Here is an 18,747-nt window from a genome sequence, read left to right as displayed (position 1 = left end):
AGAAGGGAACTGCACCGTTTCCTTGAGATGGCTGGATATTATTGCCTCCCCTTTAATGGCTTTAACTAGTCCTAGAACTTTTGTTTGGTTCAATGAGTGTCAACACGCTTGACAATCTCAAAGCCATGCTTAGTTTCTCTCCCGTTCTGTTGGCCCCAGTGTTTTTCTCACCATTTAAACTTGAGTTTGATGCTGGTATGGTTGGGGCTGGAGCCATCCTCTTGCAGGAGGATGAACATGGAATAGATTATCCCATGATTAACTTTTCAAAAACCTTTAACAATCATCAAGTAAAATATTCCACCATTGAGATAGAAGCCCTTGCATTGTTGTTGGCTTTGCAACATTTTGAAGTTTATGTTGGATCGAGTGTTAAACCTGTTATGGTCTTAACAGATCACAACCCTCTCATTTTTCTTTCATGGATGTTCAACCATAATCACCGCCTTATGCAATGGGTTCTGTTTATCCAGGATTAGAGCCTTGAGATCCATCACAAAAAGGGTTTTGAAAATGTTCTTGCTTATGCCGTGTCACATGCCATGTGGGTGGGTGGTTGATGGTTCCAAACGTTGTCTGGACTTGTATGGCTGGGGATGTTATGTGCAGAAAACTTTCTACCTCTTTTCCTTTCACCAATTTGGTCATTAAGTTAGTAGATGGTGCCACCCTGTTATGACCCCTTTTAGAACTAGGGGAAGAGGGGTCAATATAAAAAAAAACTACCGGACTCAAAGTAAAAGATATACCAGTATTTATTCAAAACCCCAGGCAAATAAAAATATCTATATACATAAAAATTAGGGGTGTAAAAAAATAGTAACTAGAACCGAACCGTTTCGGTACGTTGGTCTCGGTCCGGTTCAGGGCTATGCACGAATAATTTTCCGGAAGTCGTGTTTGTTTATTCAATTTACGGCAGTCACACGCGCAGCACACAGCATGGCCACCTCTCAGCCACCTGAGCTTGAAGATCCGCCTGCGTCCTTAAGATCTCCTGTTTGGGAACATTTTGGTTTCCCAGTGGAATATTGTAATGGAGAAAGAAAAGTTGATAAGACGAAGGTAGTTTGCCGCTTTTGTCACACGACGATTAGGTACGTTTTATGCAACACATCGAACATGTTAGCTCACTTAAAACGGCACCATCCGACAGTTGACTTAACTGCTGCAAAGAGAAAAACTACCCTTGTTCAGACACAATTGCCCGCGGCACTAAAAGCACCTGTGTCCAGCCACTCAGACCGTGCAAAAGCCATCACAAATTCAATTGGCGTTTTCATTGCAATGGATTTGAGGCCATATTCAGTTGTGGAAAATGCTGGATTCCGACACATGCTGAAGGTCATTGAACCCCGCTATGAAGTTCCAACCCGGCCACACTTCAGCCAGAAAATTATACCCAGTCTTTATGAAAAAACTAAATCTGCCATCGTCCAAGAATTATCAAAGGCATGTGCGGTAGCGCTAACAACTGATGGGTGGACATCGAGAGCAAACGAGAGCTACTTAACTGTGACGGCGCATCACATTAACTCCAAGTGGAGCATGGTTAGCTACGTTCTGCAAACTCGTCCCATTTATGAGCAACATACAAGCGCAAACCTGGCAGAGATGCTAAAAGAAACTGTGCAGGAGTGGAAATTGGAGAGGCCAGGAACGAAAATTACAGTTACAACAGATAATGCCCGGAATATTGTCAGTGCAGTCAGCGAATCTGGTCTGGGTCCGCAGATCGGGTGTTTTGCGCACACAATTAATCTTGCTTCACAAAAAGCTACAGAACTCAACCAGATTTCGAGACTGCTTGGCAAAGTGAGACGCATCGTGACTTTCTTTCACCGAAGCCCCACAGCTGCGCACATTTTGGAGAACAAACAGGAGATGCTCAACATCGCAAAACACAAACTTATTCAGGACGTCACCACGAGATGGAACTCGAGTTATGACATGCTTGTCAGATACCTTGAGCAGCAGGCAGCGGTGTACTCAGCGCTGACCGAGAAGGCTCTGAAGAAGAAAGACATCAGCGTACTGTCTGACGTGGAGGTGAGGACGGCAGAGGAGATAATTGAGGTGCTAAAGCCACTAAAAACGATCACTGCTCTTGTATGCACTGAAGCTTCACCTTCAGCATCAATGATACTGCCCCTTAAAGCCACACTACTCCAATCCATGGAGCCAAATGAGGGAGATAGTGCAACAGTGACCCAGGTCAAGGCTGCCATCAGAGAAAACCTGCAGCAGAGGTACGCCACTTCTCAGGACTTTTTACACAGATGCACAGTGCTGGACCCAAGGTTTAAGACACTTGCTCATGTGGATGATGCCTGTCGGGAAAGGATCTACAACAGCCTCATCAACGAGATTGTGGCCATTCAAGAAGAGGTAATGCATTTTTTCTTTATTTCTTCTTTTAATAATAATTACTGAGAGCAACAATAATGATAATATTCACAATAAAAAGAATAATGTGTCTAAACTACTTTTTGCTCATACTTTTGAACAACTAAAGGCTTTAGTCTTTTAGACTCAATTACAAATATTTGCTTTTTAAATTTTTTTCATTTATAGAGCGAAGAATCCACAGGGGCAGCTGCTTCATCCTCAGAGACAGGACCCGCAGCGGCAAATGAATCCTCACCTCCAGTCAAAAAATCCGCAATGGCTGAACTGTTTGGTGATCTCTTCAAGACACGGGTGGGAAACAAGGATACCTTGCAGCTGGTGAATGAGGAGGTTACCAAACACAAGGCACTGCCTTGTATACCAGCGGACTCTGATCCACTTTTGTGGTGGAAGACCAGTGAGTACATGTACCCCCTGACTGCCAAGCTGGCAAAGCACTACCTCGCCATACCTGCTACCTCCGTCCCTAGTGAGAGGGTATTTTCAACTGCAGGAGACATCGTCACTGCCAGCAGATCTTCTCTTACCAGTGACAATGTGGACAAGTTAATCTTTCTGGCAAAAAATATGAAGCTTGAAAAAAAATAAACATTTCTCAATGCTGGAACTGATTGTGCTGCACTTTACATGTAGAGACATGTTGTTTACTTTGCCAAAATGCAAAAGGATTTTATTTTAGCCTATTAACAGTTATATAAAACTTTATTTGAGTATATCTCATTTGCCAAAAACCTTATTTGTGTTTTATTTATTTCAGACTAGGCTACTGTACATAGTTTAACCATGCAGCCCACACTGCCTTTTCTATTTCCAATACTTTGCAATATAAGTTCCTTATAGTGTTTGCAGTTGGGGACACTGTTTTAATATATTTTTATTTTCAAGAGAAGTGGTTCCCACAGTAATTGTGTCTTTGTTGTTGGACTTTGGGCCTAGAAGCAACACTAAAAACAAGCATTTCTTTTAACTAGACTTGTCTTATGACATTTATTATTATGACAGTGTTATTCATTTTTTCCTCTGTCTATTGTAAGAAAAATTTTATTTAAATGTGTGAATGATTGATTTACAAAAATTCCAGAAAATTGTCATTTGCTTTGACATAGTTTGTACAGTACATAGTTTAACATTGATTCTGGATGTCACAAAGCCTAATTATTCTGTTTATTTAATTCCCCATCCTTTTTAGAACAATGTATAAGTGTTTTGTTTTAATAAGTTCTAAGTAAACAAAAAGCAAGTTTACATTTTGCATTTGTGTGCCCTTTCTGAACCGAACCGAACCGAACCGAGACTTTAAAACCGAAATTTATACCGAACCAAATTATTTGTGAACCGTTACACCCCTAATAAAAATAAATAAATCAAAATGTCCTAGGTATTATTAGTCCGGTTTTCAGTTATCCACACAATTAACAAAACAAATAACAAAAGGTGTCCTTATTTCAAGGTTAACAAGTTACAACTTAACACAACAAATGTAGAGCTAATAGAAAACAACCAAAACAATCAGCTTAACAAACAAAAGGTCTTATCTCCCAAAACACAAACAAAAGCTCTCCTATTGAGACTATAGTTAACAATACAAACTTAAATCAGCTACTCAATTATGAGAGCGTCTCTTCTCAATTCTCTACAAGACTACACAATCGTGTATCCAAACTACCAAAAGGGAAATCTAACGGCTTTAAACAACACTAATACAGACCAGCGTCTCTCCGACAATCCCAAAACAAACTGTGGGCCTCAATGGATCACAGCTGCCACGAATGCAGCCTCATTCAGTCTTTTAAAGATCCAGGTGTTCTTGGATAGGTCTTGAGGCAGGAAGTGCGGGAGTGGCAGCGTCCAATCCTGACGAAGGAGGGTTGGTCTGCAGACGGAGGAAGAAGCTGCCAATCGCTGAGGAGGATGGTGTAGAGGGTGGTAACCGGCTTGACAGCCAATGGTCAAAATGTTCCTGTTCAGCTGGCTTTGCATGAAACACGGTCTCAGGCCAGAGGCCTGGGGACGTGACACACCCTTTGTATATGTTTTGGCAAATCCTTTGTCTTAGATAATTTAGTTAGGGTTTTTGTTGATTGTTTGCTTTTCAGTGTCACTTTTGAGTTAGGCCTTGTTTTGGTAAATTCATTTTATTGATTTAGCACAACCTTATGTCACTTCCACCCCACCACCCCCACAGGTTTGTGAAATCTTCATACTTTGCTGTGATAAATGTGCCAAGATATCCTTTACAGCATTTCGTCTCCACTCTTTGGTTCAGGTTGTGCCCTTTGGGGTCATAACAACTGTAATAAGTTCTGTCATAGTACTACAGGGTTTACTATAATAACAGACCCCTATGATGAATAAAAACAATTGATCCAGGTTTCCCTTGCCTGGACGTAGGTCACCAGGGCCCCCCTCTGGAGTCAAGCGTGGAGGTGGGGCATGGAGTCGAGTGCCTGGTGGTCAGGCCTTTGCTTGTTGGGCCCAGTCGGGTTCTGCTCAAGAGGGTGTACAAGGTTGAGCAGTTTCAGCTAGATCTAGTTGGACTCACCTCAACGCAAGGCCTGGACTCTGGAACCACTGTCCTCGAGAAGGGCTGGACTGTCTTCTATTCTGGAGTTGCTCCCGGTAAGAGGTGCCGAGCAGGTGTGGGCATATTCATTGCCCCCTGACTTAGCAACTGTATGTTGGGGTTTATCCTGACTGAGCCCTTGGATGGGGTGTTGGAGAGCACTCCTACGCAGACTTGTTCCCTTGTTCTGCTGTCGGACTTCGGTGCTCATGTGGGCAATAACAGTGAGACCTGGAGAGGCGTGACTGGGAGGAACGGCCCCCTAATCTAAATCCCAGGGGTGTTTTGTAATTGAACTTCTGTGCTTGTCATGGATTGTCCATAACAAACACCATGTTCAGACATAGTGCACATGTCCACATGTGCAGTTGGCACCAGGACAATAGGCCGCAGTTCGATGATTGATTTTGTAGTTGTATCACTGGACTTGGGGCCGCATTTCTTGGACACTAGGGTGAAGAAAGGAGCACAGCAATCAACTGATGACCTGGTGGTGAGTTGGCTCAGACTGTGAGGGACACCGAAACCTGTTGTAAGGGTCTGCTGGGAACATCTGGCAGAATCCCCTGTCAAAGTGTTTCAACTCCTATCTCTGGCAGAGCTTCAACCATGTCCCGAGTGAGGCGGGGGACATTGAGTCTTAGTGGGCTGTGTTCCATGCCTCTATTGTTGAGGCCACCAACTTGAGCTGTGACCATAAGGTCATTGGTGCCTTCCGCGGCAGTAATCCCCAAACTCACTGCTAAAGGATGCTGTCTCCACCACTACCAAGTGTTTTTCCTATGCTGTAATTGTCTGAATATGTACTTTTATGTATTGAGGTGTGTTTTTTGTATCTCAACATTGGGCCCCTTAAGGCCCAGTGTAAAAATGCTTTTTTCCCCCCTCACCCCGTTCTATTCCTAATGTTATCTTTTCCATCTATGAAAAGTTGTGCCGCCCTGTGGCTGCTGCCACAGTCTGGTGATCTGGGAGGGGCTCTGAGTAGAGTCTCTGCTCCTCCGCATCGAGAGGAGCCAGATAAGGTGGCTCGGGCATCTGGTCAGGATGCCTCCTGGATTCCTCCCTGGTGAAGTTTTCCAGGCATGTCCCAGTGAAATGAGATCCCGGGGGAGACCCAGGACACGCTGGAGGGACTACATCTCTCGGCTGGCCTGGATGGATGGATGGACTACAGGGTTTACTGTAATAACATTTAACATAGTACTACAGGGTTTACTCTAGGAAAAAAAATCAACCAGATTTTCTCCTGAATAACACCCAGTTTTACCTTCCTTTTGACAATCAATTTCCATCCATTATGTATTTAACTTACCTTAATCCTAATATACATTCTAATGACCGTCTGTGGTGGTTATTGATTAACATTAACGTTACAGCTTTAAACCATAAATTACAAATGAAAACTCAATCAGCCAAAATTTTAAAAAACATTTAATATTTTATCCAGTTTAAAAAAAGCAAACTTTCAATGTATTCCTCTAACAAGCTCCAAGACGGAGGATGTGTTACGTTTCACAGCAGCAGGTGTATACGTATAGATGAGTATGTTTCTCTGCTCCAACATCTCCGCTCTGACTCGGATCTGCTATAGGTCTCCCTCTCTCTCTCCATCTCAATCTTAAAGGGACCACACTGTTTTTTTTAACACAATGCTCTAAACAGCACCATGCCTCTGCACAGTGACACATGACTCTCATCCAAACAACAGTCAACTTGAAAACAGCAGTCGACTTTGTGCATCATTTAGAGTAATCGATTAGTTGTCCACATCCTTACTATTAATTCCTATCCCCAGACATGTTTTTTGCCAATTTTATTTTCATTCTTTATGAAACTGTAACAGGTGGCAAGTAAAAATGATTTTTTCACTTCCCTTTTTATGTTAAAAATAGACCATTTCAAGACATCTTGCATTTAAACATCCTACTAAATTTTCATGAAGCCATACCATTGTGTTTGCTTACAGCAACAGATTTGACTTCTACACTTTGCATGCTTTGGGTGGTCTTCTGGTTTACAAGAGAAACAGACTGTTCATTCAGGCCTGATTCCATGAAATTCTGAGACATTGTTGATTCAAATTTAACCATAACTGTGAAGAACTGATAAGCCTCTTAAGCTGAAAACTATCTATCAGAATCAGGTTGCTCTTGTTTTCCTGTGAGGTAAAAGAAAAGATTACGTGAGGAAATTTTCCTGCATACAGCATCACTGTCTGACTACATGCACTTCCAACTGGACCTCAGTGTAGTCTCATGACAGGGTTGCTGGTCAGGCCTTACTCCTGTCACATTATTCAGGGTCTTTTTGGCCTCACACTGTAACAAACTGTGTGTGTTTGTCCTGCACAGACACTGAAACTTCAACATGAGGGGATAATGGTGTGACAGGGTGTGTATTTAGCAAAACTATAAGAGTTTCCCTCAGTATAACCATGTACATTTGATGCTTTATATGCTAACAGCAAGCTAACTCAAAAGTGCCTTAAATTGCCAGCTTAAAGGCTGAGCAAAGTAAAACAAAACCTTCTTTTTCTTCTTTTTGGTGTGGGGGTTGTATGCAGTATTTCTGAGAAGTCAGAGCACTCGGGTTGCAAAAACCAAAAAGATTCCTGACATGCCAGCAAACATTAAATACCACTCTGAGTATATTTCATCTAAGATGATACAAACCTAACAAAAATCTCCATAGCAAACACTAAGTTGGGATATTTTACACATCTTTTTCTCAGAGTTTCTATAAAATAGATACTATAATCTATGAATAAGTTACTCATACTATTCGATGAACAGAGTAACATGTTATCATGCACAACAAGACATTCGTTTAATATATACACTGAAATATTTATTGCAAAATATTGTATTGATGCTCTAGTTTTAATAAAAAGCAATATACTGAATAGAACATTCTAAAATAGAAAGATATTTTTCATTAGATCTCTGTTGGTCAGATTTTAGGTTTCTGACACCAATGTGACAAAGAAAATCTTGAAGCAGCAGAAGAAACGTAGCCGCACACAGCCTAATCCAAAATGCTGTTTGATAGTTCAAGTGGTGGTAAAGGGGCATGGCAAGCCAGTGTGGTTGCTATGGAAACCCACAGACCTAAACCCCAGAAAGGCAGCATTTGTGTGATCAGCTCTGCAGAGTGGGGGGAAGTCCTGCCAGGGTTACTCCCAAATATCTGTGTTGAAATAAAGATGAATTCTCTTTTTTCCCTTTAAACTCTGCAGGCCATAAAGCTCTCACCCTGCATCTCAGATTTCCTCATTGCTCACACTCTCATTTAACAAGTGGAGGAAATCATGTTCTTGTCTTATTAAATATGCACATTTAATTTGTTTCCCACTTTCATATTTCAGGAAGTGAAGGAGTTGCTGTCATGGGACTTAATTTACTAACGAGGAGGAAAAGATCTGAAACATTAAACTGCAGCAGCACAGGGAGGTGTGTTCTAGAGCAGCTTTATTTTGTGGAATCGTTTACTTAAATGTGGGTGCATTTCACTTCTCTTTGTACTGGCTCTATCCATCATTATTTACCCAAAGGAGGTTGTTCCATACAAATGGTTGTCTGCTCTTAGTTGGATTAGACTTACATTCATGCCACAAAGCATTAGCAGGTGTTCAAGAAGTGGTCTAAATTACTTAGGTGAGTGTGTTTTGACATGCTTGATTCACCCTAAATTGAGAACTCCAGCTTGAGGTATGAAATGATGGTCAAGAAACATTTAAATACTTTTCTTGTTTCAGGTAATTTAATGAACCACACTGTCTTGTCCAAAAGGTTTCTCTTTTTTCACAGAATTTTACAAGAACATGTGACAGGCAGTTTGATTTGATATATATATATATATATATATATATATGACATCCAAACTATCGTCTCCTACCCCTTGACCGTTCTCTAAAATAAGTCAGATATAAACAGTATACACACACACACACACACATACACACACATTTATATATATGTATATAAGATTTTCTTTCGTCATGTCTTCATAAGCTAAATGGGCAACCAGGATGTCAAACAACACAATCTCTACACGTTTTATTTTTTTTTTACATTTTTTCTGGCAACATAAAACAAACAAACAAACAACAACAACAACAACAAAAACCTACTGTGACAGTTTCACCCTCCAAGTTCCAGCCTCATGTCTTTCCTCTCTTATTGGTAAACCAATTCCCTTCCTCACTTATTGTTTAGTCTGAAAGAGTTATTTTCTAGTCTTGTAGAAAATCTGTTTACCACATTACAAGCCACATTCACCTATACAGCATTTCTTAGTCACTTTTTCAGCCTATGCAATGCTTTTTCTCTAGCAAATACAATTCCATTCAACAATAGACATACCTGGCAGCAACATGGGGCTGAGTATCTTGCCCAATGAAACTTTAACCTAAAATCGGGGGAAGCTTGAGGGGTCGAAGCACCTGCAGACGACCGCTCACCCTCCTTAAACTTAGTGGGCAAATAATTTAATAATTTAATTACAGATTAAGTTCATTCCCTTATTCACTATGTTAGACTGTTGTTTTTCAGCCAGAATGTTATCAGTGAAAAGACCAAAAACCAGCATCTTGGTTTTCATAAAAAACTAGTTCATTTTTATGGTTCAATAATGCTGAATTATATATTCCTCTTTTAAAACAATGTATATCTTTACATTCAGTTAAAGACTTTTTCAAGCAGAGTCTTGCTTATTTTACCAATATATTGTCAATTCATACAGGTGAAACTAAAACAATTAGAATACTAACTTAAAAACTTAATTTATTTCAGTAATTCAACTTCAAAGGTGAAACTAATATATTATATAAATCAAATCAATCTTTATTTATATAGTGCTTTCACACACCAAGGGTTACCCAAAGTGCTGCACAGGTAAAATAACAATACAACCTAAAACATCAAAACAACAATAAAATAAACAATTAAAGAGAAAAGATAGTACAAAGCCTGGCTTTATGATGGTGCTCTCTGGAGTTAAAAGCCAATATAAAAAGATGGGTTTTTAAAAGAGATTTAAATTAATTTAGGGTTCTGGCAGACCTCGCAGAAAGAAGGAAATCATTCCAGCGTTTAGGGGCTGCTGAGGAAAAAGCTCTGTCTCTCTGAGTCATGAGTCCAGTCCTTGGGACCACTAACTGCTGCTGTTCTTCAGGCCAAAAACTATTTTACAGACTTGCTTGGATCTCGCCAGCACGTGGCTGTGGCTAGCTTAACAAGGATATCTTCAAAATGGCAGATTTGTAAGCGTGAAACTATGCTCCAATGAAATGCCATTTGATATTACTTATACTCAAATTTGTTTTGCGAAGTATAAATCATGCTATATCACAACTAAGAGAACTGGAGTGCCTTGCTCTGTTAGCTTAAGGCTCAGTTGCCTTTAACAATGCCTCTGTTGCCGGTGCCATTACATGTGCATAGTTAAGTTCTTGTTAATGGTCCTTGCAAATATATTATTTTCTATTTTTTTAACAGAGTTAACTGGAAACCCTTATTTTTGTTGCATTCACATTACTGCAAACACACATGAAGGCTTTTGTAGTAAAAGTACTGTATTAAAAACGAATTAAATATTAAAATGTAATGTGGTAGAGCGCTTATGCCTGCTATATCCCAGATTATTTATTTGCTATTAGATTAATCTTTGTTGATGCAGTGGATGAAGGAATTTTAGTTTGGTAACATCATATATCAGGGATCACCAGATCCAGTCCTCAAGGGCCAGAATTCATGTGGAATTCAGATAGCGCTCTGCAGCAACACACCTGACTCAAATGAAATGGCTCATCAGTTGCATGTAAAGTTCTGCACAAGCTTGTTAGTGACCTATCAATGGAGCAACAAACTTATGCTATCTTGGGGTCATGGCTCAAAAAGTTTGTAAACCAAATTAGATTTAGTTAATTAGTTAGATGATGTGTCACGGCCTGCCAGAGTACCCAAAAAGGAAACCATGCAAACTAATGAAGTACAATTTACCCAGGCTATTGAAGCTCTAGTTCAGGGCTTTTCAATGCAAAATCAGGTGTGTAAGAGCAGAGAAACATCAAAAACCTGGACAGGAAACAGGAAAGATTTCTGGCCACTTTGAGTGAGCATCGACTACAATGAGAAACATTTTGTCCATGAATGGCCCAGCATAGTCTACATGATTGCGTTGCAATGGGGGGGATGGCCACTCCCAAGTGTGTACAGGTGCTGTCTGAGGCTGGCGTAGTGCTTGCTGGCAGCCACTGCAGGATTTGCCCAAGTTCTCTATGTCGCAGTCTATGCCTTGGCCACCAAACTTTTCATCTTGACCACACCAAGGTGTCCATCATGTTGTGAGTCTAGCACCCTAGTATGCAGCTTTGGCGGCAGGATGACACATGTTCCTTAAGTCATACACTTTGGATAAGACTGGGTCTCGGTTAGTTTCTTGTTGCACCTGAGCACTTGTGATGAGTAGTGGTTCCATTTGTGCAAGATGGAACACAGTAGCAGGATCAGTGGTATTTTCAGTGTTTCAGTGTTTTTAATCTGGATTTCCATGTAGTTATGTCTTTAAATTCAATGGTGTAGGTATGTGCACCTAGGAACAAAGCCCATTGCTGCAGCTGGCTGCTGCCTTGATTAGGATACCTTTCTGAGGGTTAAAAAAGGACACTAGAGGATGGTGGTCTGTGATCAGGGTGAAGTGTTTCCCTTACAAATATTGATTAAACCTCCTCATTCTCCACACTAGACTGAGAGCTTCTCTGTCTATCTGTGCATAATTCTGCTTGGCTGCATTTAGGGACCTGGAAGCAAAAGCAATAGGTTGTTCAGATCCATCAGTCATTTTGTGAGATAGCACAGCACCGATGTTATATGGTGAGGCATCGCAGGCAAGGCGAAGGGGAAGATTTGGTTCAAAGTGTATCAGCACCTCCTTTGATGTAATAAGCTGCTTCGCATTGTTGAAAGCTTCCTCACAGTCATTTGTCCTTTTCCATTTGACATTTTGTTGCAGCAAGGGGTTCAGAGGGTGAAAGACAGTTGAAAAATTTGGTAAAAACTTGCAGTAATAGTTATTTAAACCCAAGAATGAGCGCAGCTGACTCACATTCTCCAGTTTGGGTGTATTCAGGATTGCATCAGTTTTGTCCTTGGTTTTTTTAAAGTCCAGGTTTGTCGATCTTTTGTCTGCAGTACTCAATGGCATCTTGAAAAAATCTCACATTTGTTTTTGTTTGCCCTTAGGCCATATTTTTCTAGCATGGCCAGTACTGCTGCTAGGTTAGCCAAATGAGTCTCCCCATCAACACCTGTAACAATTATGGTAAATGGTCCCTATTTTTATAGCGCTTTACTGTACCTGGGATGATATCCAAAGCACTTTACATTATACATCACATTCACCCATTCACACACACATTCAAACACTGATGGTGGAAGCTGCCATGCAAAGTGCTCTACCACAACCCATCAGGAGGAATTTGGGGTTCTGCGTCTTGCTCAGGGACACCTCGACATGAGCTCAACAAGTGGCGCATCGAACCCTCAACCCTCAGGCTACAAGACGGCCACTCTACCCACTGAGCCTCGCCGCCCCATTGTGTCATCCAAAAAGCATTGCATCCCTGGAATGCCTTGTAGTACTTGATCCATGGCACGTTGCTACACAGCCAAATACCAGCCTGTTGTACTGGTATAGGCCCTTGTGTGTGTTCATCACTAGATACTTCCTGGATGCTTCCTCTACTTCCATCTGTAGATATGCCTGGGTAGGTCGAACTTGGAAAAGTTTTTGCCACCTGCCACTGGTGCAAATATATCTTCTATAAGTGGAAGGGGATACTGGTCTATGTGGAGAACCGGGTTCTCTGAAACATTGTCACTAATTTTCTTACCCACTGGTACTATTGGTGTAGCCAAATTTGACCATTCTATCTTGGTGAGTATTCCTTGCTCTTCCAAGCGCTGGAGCTCTGCTTCCACTTTGGGGCGTACAGCATAAGAGACAGGGCGAGCCTTGTGAAACCTTGACTTTGCATCATCCTCCAGTATAATCTGTGCGTTAATATTTTCAGGGTGCCAATTCCATCCTTAAATGCCTGTGCGTGCTAATCCAATAGCTGTTTACGTCTTTCATCCACAGAATGTGTTTCAGGGCCTGATGCCTGTCTCATTGATTTAATTTCTTTCCAGTTGAGGTAAATGTGCCTCAGCTAGTCACATCCTAATAATGGCACACCTCCATTTTTCCGAACATGAAGTTCCAAATGCCATTTACTTTTATCATATTCCACTTTTAGTTTCCCCATGGGAGTTACTCTCTCCTGTGTATGTTTTCAATCTCATTGAGGTGTTTGAGTTTGAGATTTGGAAATTTGTCCTTGTAGTCCTTATATGAGATCAGTGAGAGAGCGGATCCAGTATCCAGTTCCATCTGTAACTCAACACCCTGTACTTTTGGTGTAAGCCTTATCACCTCATTATCTTTCTCTTGTATTTTGTACAGCTCAAGGCATGCCAAGTCTTCCTGAGAATCATTTGAGTCTGTCTCATTTACTTCATGCATCGTCCTGTCTCTTTTCCACATTTTATGCTTTTTTTCATCATACAGCTTTAGATTAGATTAGATTAGACTTTATTATCTCACAGTGGAGAAATTCACTTGTTATAGCAGCTCTTGTTACAGAATAAAGTGCAAAAAGCAGACAGAATAAGGTGAACATGCATCACAACAAGAAGGTGCAATATAAATTATTTACAAGAGAAGAAGTCTAAGAAAAGCAAAAAATATGTAGCATTATAAATATAAAATATATATATATATATATACTAATAATAATATATAATAATATATAATTGACAGTGCAAGAAAACAACCTCACAGACTATATACATATTTATATGGTGATGGTGGGATATGAAGAATATGACGATATTGATAATGGGGGGTATTGCACAGTAAAATATAAATAAATATTGCACAGTATTATGACTATACAGATAAGTTGTACAGTCTGACAGCAGTGGGAATGAAGGACCTGTGGTAGCGCTCCTTCCTACACTGAGGGTGTCTCAGTCTGCTGCTGAAAGAGCTGCTCAGCCCCTCCACAGTCTGGTGCAGCGGGTGAGAGGTGTTGTCCATGATGGATGTGAGCTTGGCCAACATCTTCCTCTCACCCACCTCCTCCACAGAGTCCAGTGGGCAGCCCAGGACAGAGCTGGCCCTCCTGATCAGCTTGTTCAGTCTCTCCCTGTCCCGGTCAGTGCTGCTCGCTCCCCAGCAGACAACGGCGTAGAGGACAGCAGAGGCTACCACAGAGTCATAAAATGTCCTTCGCAGAGGCCTGCATACTCCAAAGGACCTCAGTCTCCTCAGGAGGTGGAGGCGACTCTGGCCCTTCTTGTACAGGGTGTCTGTGTGGTGTGACCAGTCCAGTTTATTGTTGAGGTGAACACCCAGGTACTTGAAACTGTCCACCAGGTCAATGTCCTTCCCCTGGATGTTCACCGGTGTGTGGGGTACTGTCCTTCTCCGGCAGTCAATCACCATCTCAGGTGGTTGCGCTCACACAAGTCCACAAAGTCCATGATGACTGACCGGTACTCCAGCTCGTTCCCCTCAGACACACAGCCCACAATGGCTGAGTCGTCAGAGAACTTCTGGAGATGACAGCTGCTGGTGTTGTAGGTGAAGTCCGAGGTGTAGAGGGTGAAGAGGAACGGTGAGAGCACTGTTCCCTGAGGGGTCCCCGTGCTGCAGACTACCACCTCAGACACACAGTTCTGCAGACGCACGTACTGTGGCCAGTTGGTGAGGTAGTCGATGGTGTTACAACCCAGCTCACGGTTATAACAAATCAATGCCGAACAACCAAGAAAACCAGTTATAATTATTCATTAAACCAAAATTAAGACAAAATAATTTAACCATGAAGTGTGATTGTCTGCAATATCAGTAATGTCAGTGCATGCTTGGTTGTGTGTATAAATATAATGAATGCAGTGTTGTATGATGTAGAACTAAACCAAACACAACAACGAGGTGCAGCGGCACAGGTGCGGCCTGGGAGCGGAGCAAGGAAAGAAGAGAGTGAGGCCGATCGTAGGCAGGTCTTTTATACGCACCGCCGAATACCCCAGCTGCACCTGCACACAAACATAATTAATGAAACACAGCCACAAAGCAGAAGGGGTCGTAACAATGGTCCACGCAGCTAATTTTCCATCCACTCCAGCTCCATCCAATTTCCCCCGCAGCAGCGCTGGATGGTGTTGAACGCACTGGAGAAGTCAAAAAACATGACTCTCACGACGCTCCCAGCGGTCTTCAGGTGAGCCAGCGCCCTGTGCAGTAGGTAGATGACAGCATCATCCACCCCGATGTTTGGCCTGTAGGCAAACTGCAGCAGGTCCATCGCGGTGCACACCATGGAGCGGAGGTGGCCGAGGATGAGCCTCTCCATGGTCTTCATCCATGGGGGGGGGACAGAATCAAATCTGTTAAAAAACAGATTTAAAAAATTGGCCCAGCGCTGGTCTCCATCAGTTGTCCCTCTGGCACCGCTCTGTCCAAATCCAGAGATCTCCTTCAGCCCTCTCCACACGTCCCGCGTGTTATTCTGCCTGCATGGCAGGTTATATGTTTTTGTTCCCATGACACAGCAACTTTCCTTCCATCCTCATCTTTGTTAGCCACACAATACTGCTCAAATCTCTCCATGTATATTATCCAGTGCTCAGTGGTGTGATCAAAACAGTCCATTTGTCCAACACCTCCCGACATTTTCTCGGTGTCTTTAATAAGCGTCCTTAGAAAATGAATATTACTCACCCGTCCTCTCCACCGTCTGTTAGCTAGACGGCGTGTAGTTAGCATTCACACGGCGTGTGCAATAATGTGGCATCTTCACCTTTTCGTCGCATTAACGATAAATATTGAACTCAAAGTTGCCTCTCTGTTACTGAAGCTAGGATATATTTATCTTGTTTCTATCTAGGCTTTGTAAGTCAAATCCAGTTACAGCTTCATTTGGTGGACATGGGCTTCTTTCCACTGCCTGGAAGCGAAAGACATATTACAAAAAACATTTTAATATTGTAGAACCTGTAGAGTTACTGCTTGACTCCCAAAACAGGAAATCATTCCAGTATGTCTCTATACTAAAATCTTTACAGCAGATCTTAAGCTGTCAAACATTACTTGATAGAGCAATCAATTTGAAATCACTCCATCACATTCAGTCAGATAAAATTGTCTACAATTAATTTTATGATAGTAGTTATTACAAAGAAAATGTGCAGTTGTCAAAGGAATGTGCCTTTAACTTATTTTGTATATAGATTTTGAAATCTGTAATCCTCTGGGCAGCGCCAAGAAAAAACAATTTGTGAAGATTTGTGAAGTGTCATAGCAACATAGTGAAGATGTCAAGTGTTATGGTTTTGAAACTGTATTAAGATCTTTACTACATTATCTTTGGAAAAGCAAGGACTGCATCGCTAAGTCAGGGAAATCTTTGAAAGGCTTTGTTTATTGTGTAGTTGCAGACAGTCTTGGGCCATACAGTATTGCAGGTATCTTGGAAAATATTTCAGGCAAGTATATTTGCAGATTTTGTACAGCAGAAAACACTGACTTTCAAACTAAGAAGCAGGGAGAGTCATATCGCTCATCAACTAGTCATTTTGGTGTAAAAGGGAAGTGTGTGCTATCAGTAAATCTGTCTTATTTTAGTGTGACTGAAAGTTTTCCCCGAGATATAGCTCACAACCCTTTAGGGATTATCCCTGTAGAGACTGCCCTTTGTCTTAGTGTATTAATTTCCAAGAAATATTTTAATTGTCTAATTTGAATGAAGCTATTAGAGCTTTTCCATTTAAGTGCTCTGAAAAAACCAATTGTCCCCATCTTGTGCCTCTCAACTGCACAACAACTGGAGGAAATGGACATGAGAATTGGAGCCTTTAGAGATTTCTTCCTCTTCTGCCAAAATATCTTCTAACGAACCAGTGTGGCAAGTCCTGTGTGAATTAAAGGACATTGTAGAACTTGTTGTTGCACCTTCTCACACTGAAGACTATTTCCTATCTTGACTTCAAGATAACTGAACACAGGACCATACCCCAAGTGGTTTTCCTATATGAAAGGATTCTTCCCAAACATCATTACTTGGAACATTATCCATTGTTGATACGCCAGTTTGGCCCTCTTGTTTCACTATAGACTATGATATTTGAAGCTAAACACTGCTTCTTCAAAAGAGTTATCTGCCATATGAACTGCTATAAAAATGTACTGTATTCTTTAGCTCAAAGGCACCAGTTCCACACTGCACATAATCTGCACATCTCTAGATTTTCTAGGCCAGTGTTGGATGTTCCAGATGTTTCCCTTGATGTACTTAATGAGGACATTGCATTGGCTGTGAAACAGAAACACCCACATATGGACACTGTTAACATGGGCTTAAATGATAGGAATGGAATGATTGTTGCTCATGGGTTGCTTGCTGGACTCCCTGAGTTTTGTGAAATTTTCATTGTCCAAAAAATGGATGCCTGGTACCTGGAACATATTCATGCTTTTGACTTGATCATATCAACTATTAAAGACTTAATTTAACTTTCATTAAATTTTCATTTCCTTTGCTTTGTGTGTTGGGGTGGATGAACTGTCGGATCCCTATCCTCTGGCTCACTACATGGTTGGTGGACATTGCCTCGTCTCACCGAAGAGATACATACATGCATAAGGTTGTGTATTTACAGATGAAGAGAAATTCTAAACTGTTTGACATTTTTCATAAATATCTCTTGTCAGAATGTGTCACATGGCAGCGGGGGTGAGGACCCAAATGCAGACTGATGAGGCAGAAGACAGACAAATGCAATTATCCAGGGTTTCATTTCAAAGCTCAAGGTAACTGATACAGAGTGAACATGACGAAAACAACAAATCTGGCCCAGAGTAAGAGAAACCAAGTGGTATATATACAGGGGACTACTAAGAGGGAACAGGTGAAGTGAGTGAGCAATCAGACCAGGTGAACTAACGAGCCAGAAACAGAAAACAGAGAACACACAAGGGAATGAACAAAACTGTAAAAAAAACTAAATATGACAGAACTAAGAACATAACCTATGAACATGACAGAATGCAATTTTTTTTAAAAAATGAACACATGAAATTTTGTAGTTTTTTGTGACGCTTGTCTAATCAGATTTTCTTTTAACATGTGATAAAGCAACAAATTTAGAATTTTGTATTTCAAAGCTGAACACCTTAGACTTTAATAAATAGGAGTTTCATGTTAATTAATTACACAAAACATTAGTATATTTTTCTTATGAATACAATTTGTTTGAATCTTTAATGGGAACATTTAAAATGGCTCAGATAGCCGGTTAACTAAGAAAACATGTCAGTTTAAAAGGTGTTCTCTAAAGATGGTAAAAGTAAATTAGAATTAGTTTGTGCATTTTGAGGAACAGTTTCTGTATTTGAAATCAGTCTAACAAGTTGAAAACACAGGGAATCATTCCTTATGAGGAAATAATACTTTTTTCCCTCTATTCAGAAAAGATCAATGTGGCCGGGGAGAGTGAAGTCTGGGCTTCCCTGCTTACGCAGCTGCCCCCACAATCCGACCCTGGTTAAGCAGAAGAAAATAGATATTGTTATTGTTATTATCATTAATGTTGTTTTTCTTGTTGTTATTATTCAACATCCCAGTGTAGGAAAGTTAATCTAACGTTGGGAAAAACCAGTGATGCGGT

The 18,747-nt window shown here is 41.0% G+C and overlaps 1 protein-coding gene across 1 annotated transcript; it reads left to right on the top strand.

Moving 5' to 3' along the window:
- The first annotated feature begins 1,287 nt into the window (after window positions 1-1,287).
- Window positions 1,288-18,628, top strand: LOC121654641 (zinc finger BED domain-containing protein 4-like). The gene is made up of 5 exons (XM_042008859.1): window positions 1,288-2,388; window positions 2,575-2,878; window positions 4,225-4,335; window positions 4,801-5,028; window positions 18,549-18,628. The coding sequence occupies exons 1-5, from the start codon at window positions 1,288-1,290 to the stop codon at window positions 18,626-18,628; spliced, it is 1,824 nt and encodes a 607-aa protein (XP_041864793.1).
- Window positions 18,629-18,747: the final 119 nt, after the last annotated feature.

Source organism: Melanotaenia boesemani, chromosome 15, assembly GCF_017639745.1.
Source record: "Melanotaenia boesemani isolate fMelBoe1 chromosome 15, fMelBoe1.pri, whole genome shotgun sequence".
Classification (NCBI taxonomy): Eukaryota; Metazoa; Chordata; class Actinopteri; order Atheriniformes; family Melanotaeniidae; genus Melanotaenia; species Melanotaenia boesemani.
Note: the sequence above shows the minus strand (reverse complement) of the source record. Positions and strands in the feature narration are given on the sequence as shown.

Excerpts from the sequence above, each read along its gene's own strand:
- LOC121654641 (XM_042008859.1), top strand. The coding sequence starts at position 1,288 with ATGGATTTGAGGCCATATTCAGTTGTGGAAAATGCTGGATTCCGACAC. Across the intron at positions 4,336-4,800 it reads GGAGGATGGTGTAGAGGGTG|GTCACCAGGGCCCCCCTCTG; the intron begins GTAACCGGCTTG and ends GCCTGGACGTAG. Across the intron at positions 5,029-18,548 it reads CTATTCTGGAGTTGCTCCCG|AAAAGATCAATGTGGCCGGG; the intron begins GTAAGAGGTGCC and ends CCCTCTATTCAG.